This window comes from Equus przewalskii, chromosome 22, assembly GCF_037783145.1.
Source record: "Equus przewalskii isolate Varuska chromosome 22, EquPr2, whole genome shotgun sequence".
NCBI lineage: Eukaryota > Metazoa > Chordata > Mammalia > Perissodactyla > Equidae > Equus > Equus przewalskii.
Window position 1 is genome coordinate 49,761,738 of NC_091852.1, and position 17,805 is coordinate 49,779,542.

At 37.2% G+C, this 17,805-nt stretch overlaps 1 protein-coding gene across 6 annotated transcripts in view; it reads left to right on the forward strand.

The window, feature by feature from the left end:
• AUH (AU RNA binding methylglutaconyl-CoA hydratase) overlaps window positions 1–17,805 on the forward strand; it is a 155,941-nt gene that overhangs the window by 32,295 nt on the left and 105,841 nt on the right. For 5 of the 6 annotated variants that reach the window (XM_070590370.1, XM_070590373.1, XM_070590372.1 and 2 more), the window contains one exon: window positions 5,609–5,695. The exons of the other annotated variant lie outside the window; for it this stretch is intronic. In XM_070590370.1, the coding sequence (XP_070446471.1) occupies window positions 5,609–5,695 (87 nt within the window). The remainder of the gene's footprint in view (window positions 1–5,608; window positions 5,696–17,805) is intronic. 6 annotated transcript variants of the gene reach the window in all.

Consider the following 17,805-nt stretch of genomic DNA (forward strand, 5'->3'; position numbering starts at 1 on the left):
AGTAATTACCAGAGATAAAGAAGGTCACTAAATAATGATAAAAGGTTCAATTCCTCAGGTAGATATAATAATTCTCAACTTTTATGCCATTAGAAACAGCCTCAAAATATGTAGTGCAAAAATTGACAATAATGTAAGGAAAAAAGGGCAAATCCACCATCATAATGGAAATTTTTACTCCCTTTCTCAGTAATTAATGGATGCAGTAGGAGAAGGTCAGTAAGTCTTTAGAAGATCTGAATTGGTCAGTTAATGAGCTTAACCTAAGTATCGGCAGATCCCCTGCACCTAGATTGAGTTTTTGAGTTTCTTTTTTGAACAGTTCTACTTGTGTGGATTGATGTTTCATGACTTTTTTTCTTTCTTAGAGGTCTTCTGAAGAACAGAAAATTGACTTTAAAAAAGGTTGATTCATTTTCTCTTGCAATTACAGTATGAGTCCATTGAACCTTTTTATGAAGCTAAGATGCATTATAGGTTCTTATATGATTATATCTTTATATTGGTAATTTCATCATCCTAGGAGTGATTTTGTCATTACTCATCAATTATTCCCAACTATGCTAAGAAAGACTAAAATAAGAAAATGGAAGAATGACGGAATTACTTAGAAAGATGACGTAATAGTCAAATCATTGCTATTGCATTATCTTTTTTTTTTATTGCATTGCCTCAAGAATTGCATTATCTTTTAAGAAAATATAAACGAAGTTTGGAGGCACCATTTTTCTAGTCTTTGTTTCAGCTTTCATTGAACACAGGTGAAAATTTAGAATTTTTGATTTTCTAGCCGTAATGGCCAAGAATAGAAAAGGTAACAGAGAAGACATTTCACAGTTATTAGATGGATAAAATAATGATCAAAAGTGACAGCAGGACTCTCTCTAATCATGATGGTGAAGTTGGTCATATGAGTGAAATCTTAGACTGTGAGTCATCAGATGACGATATCCTAAATGAATTTTCTTGAACTCAAGAATTGATGAGTGAACAGTAGATTTCTCTGGTTTATATAAAGGAAATAAGGAATTCGCATCCAGTTAGTCACTTGGTAAGAAGGACTTCATCATGCAGTATTTTGTGACAAGAACTTGGACCATCCCATTTTACTAAAAGGCTGTGTGATGGTATTCTTGCATTTCATATAATATTTGTGCATGAATATTTACTTGACGTACCTTATAAGTGAAAAGTGTTGAAGGCAGATATGCATACAAAGGTGATAGGAAGGGAATAGATGATATAGAACTGAAAACAAATCATTGGCTTGGTCATTCTAACTGATGTTTATAAATCTAAAAATGAAAATATTTCACAATCATGCAGTAAAGAATGTGGCTGTCCTTTTCTCAACAAAATTATGAGCCATAGAAATTTTCAAAAGCACTGCATTTCTGTAATGTGAGTGCAAGGACCAGAAGTAATGATCACCTATTAGAGATATATTTGAAATCTGGAATCAGTTTTTATAAAACTGGATATTCCAGGCCCACTCATGTCAGTTGATGAACAGTTTCATTCAAATTACATAACCCTTTTCACGTGTGTTTGTGTGTGTTTGTGAGTATACACCTTTTTCACCACCTTCCTCCAATTCCCTCCCTGCCCTCCACCTGTGGTAAGTGCAAGTCTGATCTCTTTTTCTGTGAGTTTGGTTTTTCTTTCTTTTTTTTTCAGATTCCACATTTAAGTGAGATCACAGATTTGTCTTGCTCTGACTTATTTCACTTAGCTTAATGCCTTCAGGGTCCATCTGTGTTATTACAAATGGTAGGGTTTCCACATTTTTTAAGGCTGAGTAGGATTCCATTGCCTGTATACCCCAAGTTCTTTATCGATTCATCCATTGATGGACACTTAGGTTGTTTCCGTGTCTTGGCTGTTGTAGATAATGCTGCTGTGAACATGGGGGTGCAGATATCTTTTCAAGTTAGTGTTTTCATTTGCTTTGGATATAGTCCCAGAATTGAAATTGCTGCATCATTTCATAGTTCTATTTTAATTTTTTGAAGATCCTCTGTACTGTTTTCCATAGTGGCCACACCAATTTACAGTCCCGCCGACAGTGCGTCATCATCATCATCATCACCATCATCAGCATCATCAGCTGTTCCATCAGAGCTACCAGTAAAAGTCCATGCAACTTTTTTTTATTTTGTGAGGAAAATTGGCCCTGAGCTAACATCTGTTGCCAACCCTCCTCTTTTTGCTTGAGGAACATTGTCACTGAGCTAACATCTGTGGCAGTCTTCCTCTGTTTTGTATTTGGGACGCCACCACAGCATGGCTTGATGAGTGGTGTCTGAGTCCTCGCCCAGGATCTGAACCTGTAAACCCTAGGCTGCTAAAGTAGAACATGCGAACTTAATCACTCCACCACTGGGCCAGCCCCATCCATGCAAGTTTTTTTTTAAGATGAGCTGTACAGGCGTGTGTCACTTAATGACAGATATGTTCTGAGAAATACATTGTTAGGTGATATCCTTATTGTGTGGACATCATAGGGTGTGCTTACACAAACCTAGGTGGTATGCCTACTACACACCTAGGCTGTATGGTACTAATCTTATCATCCATTGTTGATTGAATCGTCATTATGTGGTGCATGATTGTATTATAGCGGTACTGTAGCTCATGGGAATGATTCTCTAAAGAGGGATACTGTTGATGATGCCAGCCAGGAAGAGGATAGTTGCTGGAGTGATGTCCCTGTGGAGACAAGAAGGAGTGGAATCTAGTGCCTAAGGGGCTCATTTGGCCTCCGTCATGAGTTAATCCATCTATAGTAATGGGAGGGAGGGCAGAGTGTATGGGTTCAGATTCTGGTAGGTGGACAGATTTGGTGGTGGGTGCTGGTGGAATTTCTCTTCTGAATACTTCTGTTTTCTTAGTAAGCTGGTATCAGATTGGGTAGGAGGTTTTGAGGTTTGAGGAGGGAGGGAAGTTATGAAAGGGACTGTAGATGAATAGGAGAGTGAATGGAGTAGGGAAACACAGTAGAATTGCCAAGCAGCATAAGGGCTCGCCTGAGGTGAGTGGTCATGGACTTAGACAATTTAAAAAGTGAAAAAGTATTTACTTTTTGCTTTTTTCTTTTCACTTGAGGAAGATTTGCGCTGAACTAACATCTTCCTTTATTTTCTATATGGGTCACCACCACAGCATGGCTGATGAGTGGTATAGGTCCATGCTCGGGATCCGAACACGTGAACCCAGGCAGTCAAAGGAGAGCATGTGAACTTAACCACTATGCCACAGGCCAGCCCCCACTTTTTACTTTTTAAACAGTGAATTTAGAAATACTAGTCCTCAAATAAAACTTTGGATGCTGTCATATAAAAAATTCATGATCTCAGAAGGAGTAGAGGTGAAACTATATTTTTAGGTTCTGAATGTTTGAGTTTTCAGGGTATGTTTCCTAAGTAAAAACAAAAAGGATATTAAAACTTTTAAAAAGTAGTCTCGAAGTTACAGATGTTTCACGTTCCATGAAGAAAGGTAATTATTTTCAAAATAAACCTTGAATCCTGAAGTCTCACATGGTTGTGTGGATGAGGCTTTACTGGATAACTGGAACGTGTCTCTCACACCTCTCTGCTGGGGCTGGTGTGCAGCAAAGGGGCCACACCTGTCAAGAGCAAACCTTGATTCCCTTTAGCTCCTGGCATGGCTTCCGGCAGCCTGGTCTCTGTAACCTGAGTGTGGTTTTCAGATCATGCTGTGTGGTCACAGAGTCAGAATGCTGGAGAAAGCCCCCCATAGGAGCACTAGGTGGTGTATTGGAGGGCACCCTAATGGTGTAAGCCACTGTGAGACCGGAGGACTTCGTGGATCTCATGATACAGTTACGGGGGCTCCTTCAGGACCACCTCATCCCGAGTTGCTGTCTCTCCCATAGACCTCCTCTTCACTGCTCTGCTCCTCTTTCTCTGTTCCCCTCCCCTGTATTGTGCTACATTTAGCTACTTTTATTAACCAATATGTGTTAGCCAATATGTACTAAGCAACATTTTCTATTTTCAATTTAAAATTATATTCTCAATGTTAAATGACAGTGAGTTGAACCATTGTTTCTTTTAACAAATACATCCTACTAGTTCAGAATTTGTTTTGGCCTTACTAACATTTTTATTCTGTGGTAAATTTTAATTCTTCATAGGAAAAATTAATTATGAAGACATATATAGGCATCCAAAAATGTTGAAAGACCAATATATTGAGTACCCACCATGTAACTTAAGCAATACAATACTACAAATAAGATTGAAGTCCTCTGTGTGCATTGCCAGTCCCATCTCTCTCCCTCCAGAGGTCACTGCCAACTGAATTTGCTATTTATAATTTCCATTCATATTTTATATCCCTAAATATGTCTTATTTTAAAAACTTATATAAATGGTTATTATCCTGTGTATCTTTCTGTAGTTATGTATAATTATAAATTATATGTATTATATTAACATGTATTGATATATATAATTATATATATGTCCTTCAACATTGTTAGATTTATCCATATTTATACTCTTAATTCCTTCATTTTCATGCTGCACGTATAATATTCTTTTATATAAATATGTCCCAGTTTTATTAATCATTTTGGTGGATATTTGCTTCCAGTTTTTTGCAGTTTTACGTGTATTGCATTGAATGGTAAAGTATGTATTTCCTTGGGCTCATGTTTGAGGGATTTTCTAGGGGTTGTATACCTAAGAACTGATGGGTTGGGAGGTATGGGCTTTGTCAGCTGCAGTTCCCGGTCCCCCCAGAGGTGTATGGGCTCAGAATGTCCCGGTGTCAGCTGCTGCTTGATGCTATGTCCAGTCATGATCAATTTATAATGGACTAATAGAGTAAGTAGCTGAGTGTGCACCTTTTATGGTTACTTTGTCTATTTATTTAAATGGGGACCTACCTTTTCGGAGACAGTTTAATTTTATTGAAGAGGATGTCTTTGTTGAGTCACAGAGTAAATGATCCCTTAAGAAATCCTTCTGTATATTTTTCTCAGTTCCAGAGTTATGCTGTGATAAACTCATAATTATGAAGTTGTTTGTTCATACTTTAAAGCCAGTGATTCTCAAACCAGGGTGGGTGTCCCTGAAGTCGGAAGGGTTTTCACAGCAGTAAGGCCTGGTTTTCACCCTTTTCACTGGGTGGACATTTGCACCGATGGGGCAAAAGCAATAGTGGGTAAAACTGCCAGCCCCTTTGCAAGAACCAAGGAAGTGGAATCAATTTGTAGTCATTTATGTTAATATGAATAGGTTTATTTCTATTATTAAGTGAATAAATATTTCACAAATTTTATAGTTTCGGTTTCTAATAGAGTAACTATTGATAGGTATAAGCTAAACAAAGTCTCTTCTTCTAAGAGTGTAAAGGGATCCTGAGACCACGAAGTTTGAGAACCACTACTTTAAGCACATGGTAGGTGTATGAACAGACAAATATTCTTCCTCATGCTGGGCTTTGAGAAGGAACACTTAACAGATAAATTCAGTCAATCTTCATGTTATATATATGTGAATCTTATGTGAATTTTCAGTTCATTGCCTTAAAATTTTGTTTATAACTAGATTATATTTGTAAATAAAATGCTTTGCAGGTGCTGACCTTAAGGAAAGAGTCAAAATGAATTCCAGTGAAGTTGGTCCTTTTGTCTCCAAAATAAGAGCAGTGATTAATGAAATCGGTAAGCACAATTAAATTCTCCTTTTAACATGCTGAAGATGGCCTGAATGTCAGATTTAAAATGTTGCACACTGTCTTTATATAAACTTTGGCCAAAATACTTATATAATTAGATAAGTTTGACCCATAGCTAGTTGCTGTAAAACAGCATGTAATATATTTCATTTTAAAGATTGTGAAAAATATTTTATAATTAATGATGCCTCCTACATATGATGACATGGCATATGAAGGTATTTACTAGAAAACGAGGAGAATAATTTGGCATGAGCCTTTGATTTAAGTATCTGTGTCTCTTAAGTAATTGCATACACAAACGTATTTAGATTTGGAATTTTTTGTTTTTTACGTAAACAGGATCGTATTATTTCCTTAGAATCACAGACTTCTGTGTAATATTTATATCTCAGTACATATCAATCTACTTTATTATTGATACTTTTTAATATATTGCTGCATAGTAATCCATAGCATAGTCTTATCCAGAATTTTAAATTATTTCTTCATTAATGAACATTTAGGGCTTTTTGTCGTTGCGTGTTGTTCGTAATAAAGTGGTGAATCTTTGTACCAAGTCTTTCAGAATGTTAGTATGTGTACTTATAGGATGATTCCTAAATATGGAATTGCAGTTCTGAGTATCATGTGTTCATTTTATATTTTAATAAATCCTGCCACATTATATTCCAGAAAGATTGTAATAATTTATATTCCCATCAGTTACGTGATGGTACCTGTTTCCTCATATTCCTGACAGCAGTTAAAGTTGCTATTTTTTAAGTTTGCCAAAGTTTAAAAAAAAAAAAGACATCTTAGCATTTTAATTTGCATTTCCCCAGATGCTTGTGTGATGTTTCATCTTTGCAAATAAGACTTGCTTTTCCCCTTCTGTAAAGTGCCTTTTCACTTCCTTCATCCTCTTTTCTAGAGCACGACTACTTATTAATTCAAAAGCCATTTTTGTACTAACCTTTCGTTGTTAAATGTATTACAGATATTGTCTCCTAATGTGCCACCCTAATTCATTTCCAATAGCTTTAAATTGAAAACTTTTAGTATCTAGAAGGTACTAAGTTCCCTTTATATTCTTTCTGTTTTTTCCTTGAAGATTTTCTTTGGTAATTCTCACACATCAATTGTTTCAAATGAGATTAGAATTGTTAGTTTTTAAAGCAAAGAGGAAAAATACTTTTGTGGGCTTGTGATTGAAATTTCAGTCTTGTTTAGAAAGAACTGACATTTTATGACGAATCTTTCCATCCATGATGTGTATAGCTCTTCTTTTGAGGGGGGGGTCATTCATCTTTTTAGTGTCCTTCAAGAAGGTTTTCGTCACGTTGGTCTTGGTCTTGTATCATTTTTCCTCCTAAAATTTATTCATAGCTATTTTATGGCATTTATGCTTTTAAATGGAATCCTTTCCTTTCATTTCTGTTGAAGTCTGGTTATTGTATGTCTGTAGGAAAGTTATTAAATTTTATGTACTTATTTTATATCATGCCAATTTACTAATTACTTGTATTATTTATTGTTATTTTTCAATTTCCTTGCATTTTCCAGATGAAAAGTTCATTATAAATAATGCAGTTTTCATCTTTTTTCCCCCAACATTTTAGTCTTACATATTTTTCATATATTTTCACATTGCTGAAGTCTCTTGGTACAATATTCACTTGTTGAAGTGAGTGTCTTCATCCTTGTCTTTATTTGACTTTGACGAATGCTTTTGCTATTTTGCCAGTAATTACCAAGTTCAGGGAGTTTTCTTCTATTTTAACCTCTTAGGAGTTTGTTGCTCTTTTTTTAATCAGGAATAAGTATTAAAATTTGGAAACTTTTTTTGATGTATGTCAGGATTACAATTGTGTATGTTAGACTTCACCTTATTTGGCCATTGTTGTACTGAACTGTGTTGGTGGACTTAGCGCTGCCCTGGCCTTGCTTTACTGCAGTGAACCCTGCCTTGTCCTTGTGCGCAGTGCTTATGGTGGTTTGTAATATGCATTGCGAGATACAATTTTATAGATTTTGATAGAATCATAAATGAGACTTATTTTCTAGTTTTGTTTTTTGTTACCCTTTTCTGGTTTGGTATCCTAGTTGTACAACCTTCATAGAATGAGGTGAAAGCTTTCCATCTCTTTCTGTGCTTTATGTACAGGAAAATCATCTGTTATTTGAAAATCTAGTAGAACTTGACCGTGTAACATCTATCGGGGTCTTGTATGGTTTTCCTATTGTTGTTTACTTGTATTGTTTTTTAGAGGTAAGTTTTAAAATATGTATGTTTTGATTTCTAGACTGCTTGTTGTTGACTTTCTACCTTTTTTATCCTGTCTTGGTATTATTGGAGGCTCTCCTCTGCTTCTCTCTCTCCAGCTTCAGCCTCATGGTCAGATGTCTCCTAAGGCAGAACATGGACTTGGTTTCCATGTTGGTCAGAGAGCTTGACCTTGGAAGTAAAAGTTGATGCTGTCTATAACTGTATATAGTCATGTGCCACATAATGACGTTTCAGTCAATGATGGACCACATGTACAACTGTGGTCCCGTAAGATTAGTACCATATAGCCTAGGTGCATAGTCAGCGACACTGTCTAGGATTGTCTCAGTACGCTCTATGATGTTCACACAACGATGAAATCGCCTGGTGACACATTTCCTAGAAGGTATTCCTGTTGTTAAGTGACACATGGACTGTATATGCTAGGAGGAGTGGCTAAGACTGGTCCAGTTATAAACATTACCTTGATGTTTCTTCCAAGCCTCTTGCTATTTTATTGATTCTGAAGTTGGGATTTTTCTGGGACTTTTTAAGTGAAGAACTGTTTCTGTTTTTGCAGTGGCATTTTGTTTTCAGTGTTGGTAGTTGTAGCATCTCTGTTCTGGAGCCTGATCCAGTCTACTTTTTTCTCTCCCGTGAGTTCCCCAATATTTGTTAATGATAATTTTTATTATATTACAATGGATATAAAATTTTTAAGTTGTGTTTTGTGAGATTTTGAGAGGCAGGTAGAAACTAAGTGTCTTGATGTAATCACTCATTTAATATATTAAACCAAGAACAGGCAAATGTTTTCTTAAAGGGACAGATAGTAAATATTTTAGGCTTTGCAGGACCATTATGGTTTCTGTCACAGCTACTCAACTTTTTTTTTTAGAGACTGTATTTTTCTAGAGCAGTTTTAGGTTCACATCAAAATTGAGGGGAAGGTACAGAGATTTCTCATGTATCCCTTGCCACTACATATGCGTAGCCTCCCCCATTAGCAACATCCCCTACCAGAGTGGTACATTTGTTACAGCTGATGAATCTACATTGACTCATCATAGTCACACAAGTCCTAGTTTACAGTGGGGTTCACTCTTGGTGGTGTATACTTTATAGGTTTGAACAAATGTTAAATGACATATATCCATCATTACAGTGTCACACAGTATTTTCACTGCCCTAAAAATCCTCTGTGCTTGGCCTTTTGTCTCCTCTCCCCTTCCCCAAAGCCCCGCAGTGCACAGTCTGTGTTCTAGTTGTGGGTCCCTCTGGCTGTGCCACGTGGGCTGCCGCCTCAGCATGGCCTGATGAGCAGTGCCACGTCTGCACCCAGGATTCGAACTGTCGAAACCCTGGGCTGGCGAAGTGGAGTGCACAAACTCAACCACTCGGCCATGGCACCGGCCCTGCAACCACTTTGTACTCTCTCCAGTTTTGCATTTCCGGAACGTATATAGTTGGGATCATACAGTGTGTAGCCTTTTGAGATTGGCGTCTTTCACTTAGTAACATTAATGTTTTCTCCATATCTTTTCATGCCTTGACATTTTACTTATTTTTGGCCCTGAATAATGTTCTAGTGTTAGGATGTACCACAGTTTACTGATCCATTCACCTGTTGAAGGACATCTTGATTGCTTCCAGATTTTGGCAGTTATGAGAAAGCTGCTATAAACATCTGTGTGGAGGTTTTCATGTGGACGTAAGTTTTCATCTCCTTTGGGTAAATACCAAGGAGCATGATTACTAGATTGTATGGTGAGAGTCTATTTGGTTTTGTAAAAAACTGCCAGTCTTCCAGAGTGGCTGTACTATTTTACATTCCCATCCCAATGAATGACTTTCTGTTTCTCTGCATCCTCATCAGTATTTGGTGTTGTCAGTGTTCAGAGTTTGGCCATTCTAATAGACGTGTAGTGGTGCCTCATTGTTGTTTTAATTTGCCTTTCTGTGATGCCTTATGATGTGGAGCATCTTTTCATGTGCATATTTTCCATCTGTATATTTTCTTTGGTGAGGTGTCAGGATCTTTGGCCCAGTTTTTAATCGAGTTGTTTGTTTTCTTATTGTTGAGTTTTAAGAGTTCTTTGTCTATTTTAGATAACAGTCCTTTATCAGATGTGTCTTTTGCAAATGTTTTCTCCCAGTCTGTGGCTTGCCTTCTCATTCTCTTGACATTGTCTTTTGCAAAGCAGAAGTTTTTCATTTTAATGCAGTCTAGCATATCCATATTTCTTTCATGGAAATGTGCCTTTGGTGTTGTAGCTAAAAAGGTATCACCATACCTGAGGTCATCTAGGTTTTCTGCATGTTATCTTCTAGGAGTTTTATAGTTTTGTGCTTTACAGTTAGATCTGTGATCCATTTTGAGTTAATTTTTGTGAAGAGTGTAAGGTCTTTGTCTCGATCCATGTTTTTGCATGTGGTTGTCCAGTTGTTCTAGCGCCATTTGTTGAAAAGACTGTTCCATTGTATTGCCTTTGTTCCTTTGTCAAAGATCATAGACTGTATTCATGGAGGTCTGTTTCTAGGCTCTCTGTTCTGTTCCTTGATATATTTGTCTAATCTTTTGCCAATAACCACGCTGTCTTGAATACTTTACCTTACTACATCTTGACATTGGGTTGTGTCCATCCTCCAACTTTGTTCTTCTCCTTCAATATTGTGTTGGCTATTCTGGGTCTTTTGCCTCTCCGTATAAACTTTAGAATCAGTTTGTTGATATCCATAAAATAATTTGCTGAGATTTTGATTGGGATTGCATTGAATCTATAGATCAAACTGGGAAGAACCGACATCTTGACAGTATTGAGTCTTCCTGTTCATGAACATGGAATGTCTCTCCATTTTTTTGATTCTTCTTTGATTTCATGCATAAGTTTCTTAGTTTCCCTCATTTAGCTCTTGTATATATTTTGTTAGACTTGTTTCTAAGTATTTCATTTTTGGGGGTGTTAATGTAAGTGGTATTGTGTTTTTAATTTCAAATTCCACTTGTTCATTGTTGGCATTTAGAAAAGTGATTGACTTTTGTATATTTACCCTGTGTCCTGCCACCTTGGTAAAATCGCTTATTTGTTCGAGGAATTTTTTTGTTGATTCTTTCAGATTTTCTGCATAGTAGACAATCATGTCATTTGCAACCAAAGACAGATTTATGTCTTCCTTCCCTGTCTGTATTACCTTTTATTTCCTCTTCTTGTCTGATTGCATTAGCAAGGTCTTCTAGTATGATGTTGAAAAGGACAGGTGAGAGGAGACATGCTTGTGTTGTACCTGATACTCAACTTTGACATATAGTGCTAAAGCAGCTACAGAGAGCATGTAAACAAATGTGTGTTTCTCTGTTCCAGTAACACTTTATGCATAGTGAAACTTGAATTTCATTTAACTTTCATGTGTTATGAAATAGTATTTTCAATTTGATTTTTTTCAGCATTTTAAGAATATAAAAACTGTATTGGCTCGCTGGCTGTACTAAAACAGGCACTGGGTCTGATTTCCTTCCTTCCTCTCTTTCTCCTTCTCTCTCTCTCTTCTGTCTCCCTCCCTCTCTCCCTTCTTCCCTTCCTCCCATCCATCCATCCATTCATTCATCCATCTCAAGTGTCTTCTATCTTCTTTATTTTCCCTGTCTTTTGGAACTAATGCTAATCTTTCACTCTTTTGTTTATGTATTTTAAAAAATCTGTTGACTTCCAGTTCTCATTTGGACAACTTGCTTTATGTTTGGCTCAGGCCTTTTTTTTATGGGTTTTGCTTTTCAGAGTTTTAGAGGCCTTAAGGCGTCTGTATCCTTTGCTAGGGAGCTTAAGATGTTGTTCATGGAGCAGGAATGGAGCATAAGACTTATAAATGAGTTGGAGGGTGGAGGGAGTAGTAAGAAAAACAAAACAAAACAAAACCCAAAAGAAAGTTCTTCAAATCCTAAAAAATGTAAAGAGGAAAAAAGAATCTTAGGACAAATAAAATGGTAAGATGTTGAAATAAGTCCAGTAATTACCATTAATGTCAGTTGATTAAACTTGCTATTAAAAGACACAGATGCTTCGATTTGATTAAAATATTTAAATCAGCTGTGTATTGTCAATAGCCACCACTGGTGTAGCTTTTTTTATGCCAGGAGATTACTAACCAACAGAAACAGTTAAGTCAGTATACACTTTAAGATAAAAAGCTTTATTAGTAAGATAGTCACTGTGTATGATGGAAGGTTAAATTTTTCAGGAAACATAACTCTAAACTTGTATATACCTGAAAACAAAGATCTCAGAATATCCGAAGAGAAGCTATATTGGATATATATAGGATAAATTGGCAAATCCTCCATCAATCCATCTCTCCCAATTTATCATGAGGTCAGCAGACAAAAGTTAACAATTTGGACAACATAAATATCAAGTTTGGTTTAATAGACTCTCAAGCCCAAATTAGAGAATATGTATACTTCTCATGAACATGTGAAACATTTACAAAAATGTATCATGTTCTGGATCCTAAAATCTCTGTTAAATTTCAGAAGATTAGTGCATAGAGACTGTGTTCCTTGTCCACAGTGCAGTAAAGTTAGGAACAAAACTGTACATAATATAGAGATTTAAAAACCATATATTCATAAAATTAAAAAGAATTATTAAATAACTTATGGGTCAAAGAAGAAACTATTAGGGAAAAAAGTTCTAAGACTGAATGAATATAAAATTACTGTATATCTAAATTTTTTGGATTTGTTTAAAGTGGTAGTTTGAAGGGAATTCATATCATTAAATGCGTAAGTTAGCAAGGGAAAACCACCGACAATAAATAGCTAAGCATTACCTTAAAAAGTTATTTTAAAAGGTTATAAATCCAAAGAAAGTTGAAGGGAGACAGTAACACAAGGATCAGAAATCAGTGAGGTAGAAGCCGGAGATGCACTGGAGATGACCTCCACCAGGCCGTGCCTCTGAACAAAGGAGAGTAAAAAGCTGAAGACAACCAAATTTTAATCATAGGAGAATGGATAAATGTTTTGGTATATTTGTACAGTTGGACTGTAGACAACATTGCAAATAAATGAATAACTTAGACATGTAACAACATGGATGCATCTTTGAAACATGTTGAATTAAAGCAATATGATATAATTTTTTATAAAACTAAAAGCATACGAAATGGTATATAGTCTATAGATATGTGTAGACTTAGAATGAAATCGCATACATGTGCACACAGGAAAAATAAGAGGATGGTAAACACAGACTTCACATTGGTGATTAATTTTGGGTTTGAGAAGGCAGGTAAAGAACACAAGGGTGGATAGGGTGTTAGTCCTCACCTAGTTCTTACTCTGAGTGGTGATTTTAAGGGCGTTTGTTATTATTATGCTTTGTCACATGTATATGCTACATATTTTCTTTATAATTGCCGAATTAGATGAAGCTACTTTTGAAAGATTCATGTATCTAGAGTTCTGCAAACATTTATTTCTTGAATAATTTTCTATGTTTTTCCTTATATTCTTTCTTATTTTTAAGAGAAGCCAGAATTCTAGATTTTTAGAAAATATTTCCTAGTTTTAAGGTTTTTCAAAGGAGAGGAAAAAACCCTTTAAATGTCAAACAAAATTGGTTTATGGACCAGATTCTGCATATAGGCTTCCAGCTTTCTCTTGGTTCTTATCCACTAGCTCTGCTCACATAGTTAGTTCATTTTCTGTAGAGAAGGCCTTCGTGGGGTAATTTTTTCCTCTGAGGAAATGGCTTATCTGGTGGATGTTAATGGATGCTGGTGGAGGAGGATCCTGCATTGTTCTCATGGGGCTTTTTCGTATACAGATATGCTGGTGCCTGTTCATATGGACCCAAGACGATTGTTGTTTTCAGGAATTTTGTGAGCTGGTTGCCACAACCATAGACATCTTGAAATTGGCCATTGTAGCAATGTCAGAAGTGGTACAAATCAGGCTCCATCTTGCCTGTTGGATATCACTTTCCCTCTTGCCCCCTGTGTGTTAGCATTTTCCACAACTGAGGACCTGTCTCTGGGGTCTGAAGGGTGAAGGCACTTTCTTCTTGGCCTTGATGACTGCTGTGCTCTGCTTGTGTTTAGTGAGAGAGAGTCTGTAAGAAACTTACAGGTACTGGACTCATTTGAAAACGATTCTGTTTGATTAAAATGGAGATCAGAAAGTACGTCTGTATTTTATTCAGTCACTAAATTCCTTAGTTTACTGTTCCTAGCTTCTTAGAAAGTCTCTTCTTAAAAAGTAACTCTAAAATCCTAGAACAAAATTTAGTCATTTTGCTCTTTTCAAAGAAAAAGTCATATGACTGTTTTTGAGATGTTTCATTCCAAAGAAATGGTGAGTTCTCAGATTTATAAAAGGTTAACATTGTAACAAGTCCCCTTACCCCTTCCATGTGGGATGTCCAGGTTGAAAGCCATAAGTGATTATTTTGAAATATTTGTTGTTAACGTGCTGTGAAGTTGGCTCTGACTCCTGGCAGCCCTGTGACTGAGTGCTGTCCACAATGTCCTGCCCTCACCAGGCCTCCTCAGCTCCTGTAGACTCGTGCCTATGGCTTCCTTTATGGAGTCAGTCCCTCTCCTACTTGGTCTGCCTCTTTCCCTGCTGCCTCCTCCTTCTCCCAGCATTACTGTCTTCTCCAAAGAATCCTGCCTTCTCACGATGGGCCCAAAGTAGGGCAGCCTCACTTTTATCATTTTTGCCTTCAGCGATAGTTCAGGCTTAGTTTGCTCTGGGACCCACTTGTTCCTCTTTCTGGTAGTCCAGGATATCTGTAGAGTTCTCCCCCAATACCGTATTTCAAATGAATCCACTTTTTCCTGCCAGCCTTTTTCACTGTCCAGCTCGCATTCGTACATAGTAATTGGGAATTCGGGGGTGTGGATAATCTTAGCCTTGGTCTCTAAGGACACTTCCTTATCCTTGATGATCTTTCCTAATTCTTTACTGCTGCCCTTCCGAAGTCTCAGTTTTCTCTTGATTTCTTGGCTACAGTCTCCATTTAAATTGATGACTGAACCAAGGGAAAGAATTTCAGTGTCTTCATTGTGTACATTAAAGTTGTGTAATTCTGTAGTCATGATTTTTGTCTTCCTGATTTTCAAGTGCAGTCCTGCTTTGAGACTTTCTTCTTTCACTTTCCTCAGAAGTTGTTTCCAGTCATCGCTGCTTTCTGCCAGTAAGACGGTGTCATCTGCATGTCTTAGATTGTTGATATTTCTTCCACCAGTTTTCGCTCTTCCTTCGTGTGAGTCAAGCTCAGTTTTTCATTTGCTATGTTCTGTATGCAGATTAAACAGATAGGGAGGTAAAATGCACCCTTGTCTGACACTTTTGCCTATAGGAAACCATCCTGTGTCTCCATGTTCTGTCCTGACAGTGGCTTTTTGTCCACAATACGGGTTGCACATCAGGACAATCAAGTGCTGAGGCACGCGCATTTCTTTCGAAGCAGTGCAGAGCTTTTCATGATCCACATAGCCAAAGCCTTCACTGGAGGCTGACCTTCTTCTGAAATTCTCTGGAGCACTCCAGTAACTACCAAAAAATAATCAGTTAGCTCCCCTGTGCCTGTCCGTTTTCCAAATCCAGTGTGGGCATCAGGCGTTTCTTGCTCCATATGAGGTCAAAGCCTTTGCTGCTGCACGTGGAGCATCACTTTACTTGCATGGGAAGTTAGAGCGATGGTCCTGTAATTACTGCGCTCCTTGGCAGCTCCTTTCTTGGGGATTGGGATGTATAGGGAGTGTCTGTAAGTCATTGTTTTGTTTCCCATGTTTGTTGGCATATTCCTGTTAGGATTTTGACGGATTCAGTCTCTGTGGCTTGAAATAATTCTATCAATATCCCATGTACCCTTGGTGATTTACTTCTTCCCAGGACTCAGAGCAGCTTTCGCTTTCTAGGATTATGAGTTCTTCCTCCTGGGCATCTTCTTCAAAGATGTCTGTCATTCTTTTGTCTCTTCTGTCTTGATCTTCAGTGTACTGTTGCCACCTTCACTTTACTTTCTCCTGATCAGTTAGTGTGCTTCCCTGTTGGTTGTTCAGCATTCCTAATCTAGTTTAAATTTCTGTTTGATTTCTCAAATCTTCTGAAGAGACCGCTTGTTCTTCCTTTTTGTTGTTCTCTTCTGTCTCTTTGCATCGGCCATTATAGTGGTTCTCTTTATCTCTATGTGACAGTCCTGAAGTACTGTGTTCAGGATTCTAACCTTGCTTTTGTCACCTTTTACTTATTTGGCTTCTCGCCTGTGCTTGACAATTTTAAGCGTTTCTTGGGTCATCTGTCTCGATTTTTCTTCTCTTTGCCCTTCAGGCACGGTCTTTTTGCACTTTTAGTAACGTTTCTGGTTTCGGGCCACAGTCTTCTGGGCCTCCGTCAGTGAAGTTTAGCAGTCCAAGCCTCTTGTTTATGTGGACTTTATAGTCGTCAGGAATGTTGTTTACGTTAGATTTCGGCCCTGTGATTCTTTGAGTACTCTTCTTCAGCTTTGCTCTGATATTTGATGCTAACATTTCATGGTCAGCACCACAATCTGCTCCTGGTCTTGTTTTGGCAGAGAGAAAACTCCTTCTCCATTTCCTGCTTCCAGTTGCGTAGTTTATTTGACTTCTATATTGACCATCTGGCGATGTCCATGTATACAGTTGGTCTGTTCAGTTGCTTGAAATATTAGGCATCAGCAAGTCGGCACTGCTGCATGGATGTGAAATGATCCGGATCTGATAACAGCTGTGGTTCGTTAACGTACCACCCCTTCTCGAGCTGTGCGACGCGCACCTTCCTTCCGGTCTCTCACTTGCGGCAGTGGGCACATCACTATCAGGACCGCCGCTGTGCAGATAAGCAGTGCAGAGCATGAGGGGCAGAGGCGTCAATCACCTGCGGATGGCCAGTCTTGTCTGTTTAGATGACATTTCATGAAGAGCTAGAATAAGCAATGCAGAACACGAGGAGCAGAGGCATCAATCACCTACGGATGGCCAGTCTTGTCTGTTTAGATGACATTTCATGAAGAGCTAGAAAACGTTTTTAGAATTTTCTCTTAAGTAGAAATTCTGAGGGGGCAAGCCCAGTTCTCTCAAGTTGAAACCTCAAAGAATTGCTACTTAATGATAAACAAATATTTAAAACAGGTTTTCACCAGAATTGTAAATTGTAGAATTTAGTATGATGTAGATGATATTTTTGTAAATGATCTTTCATAGTAATCTTTTAAAATGCCAGGCATTTCCAGCTTCCTTTTCCATTTTTCTGATGAAATAAAATTGCAAAAGCTTTAATTTAGCTATGTAAATGCAGAGCTGAATTTGCATTGAAATACAGGTAATTATGTTAAAAGGGATAGATTACAAAATTCATCTATTTAACCAGCATCTTTTTTTCTTTAGATTTGTTATACTATAAAGTTTTACAAAAGGAAATAATTTAATTTTGAAAGTTTTCAAATTCTCTGATTAGCTTTCCTTCATATGATTAAAAACCTGTTCATATTTATTTTTCTATCAGAAAAAGCTGTCTCTCCAGGTCAAATACATAGAAAATATTTTTGTACAGGATGAAAAAATTCTGTATGAAAAGTCTTATGTAAATTTTATGAGCTAAACCTCAAGTAGTGCTTCTCATTTATTTTACTTTCGTTAGCATGTTTTTGAATTTTAGAATTGAGACACGTTTGAATTTTAGAATTGAAAGACTCAAAACAATACAAAATATGTCACTAATAATTAAAAAAAAGAAAAACCCACCACATTTAATAGAAGCACACTCACATCATCCTTTTATCTTGGCCGTCCTTCTGCAGAGATTTCTTACTGGAATCAAATCC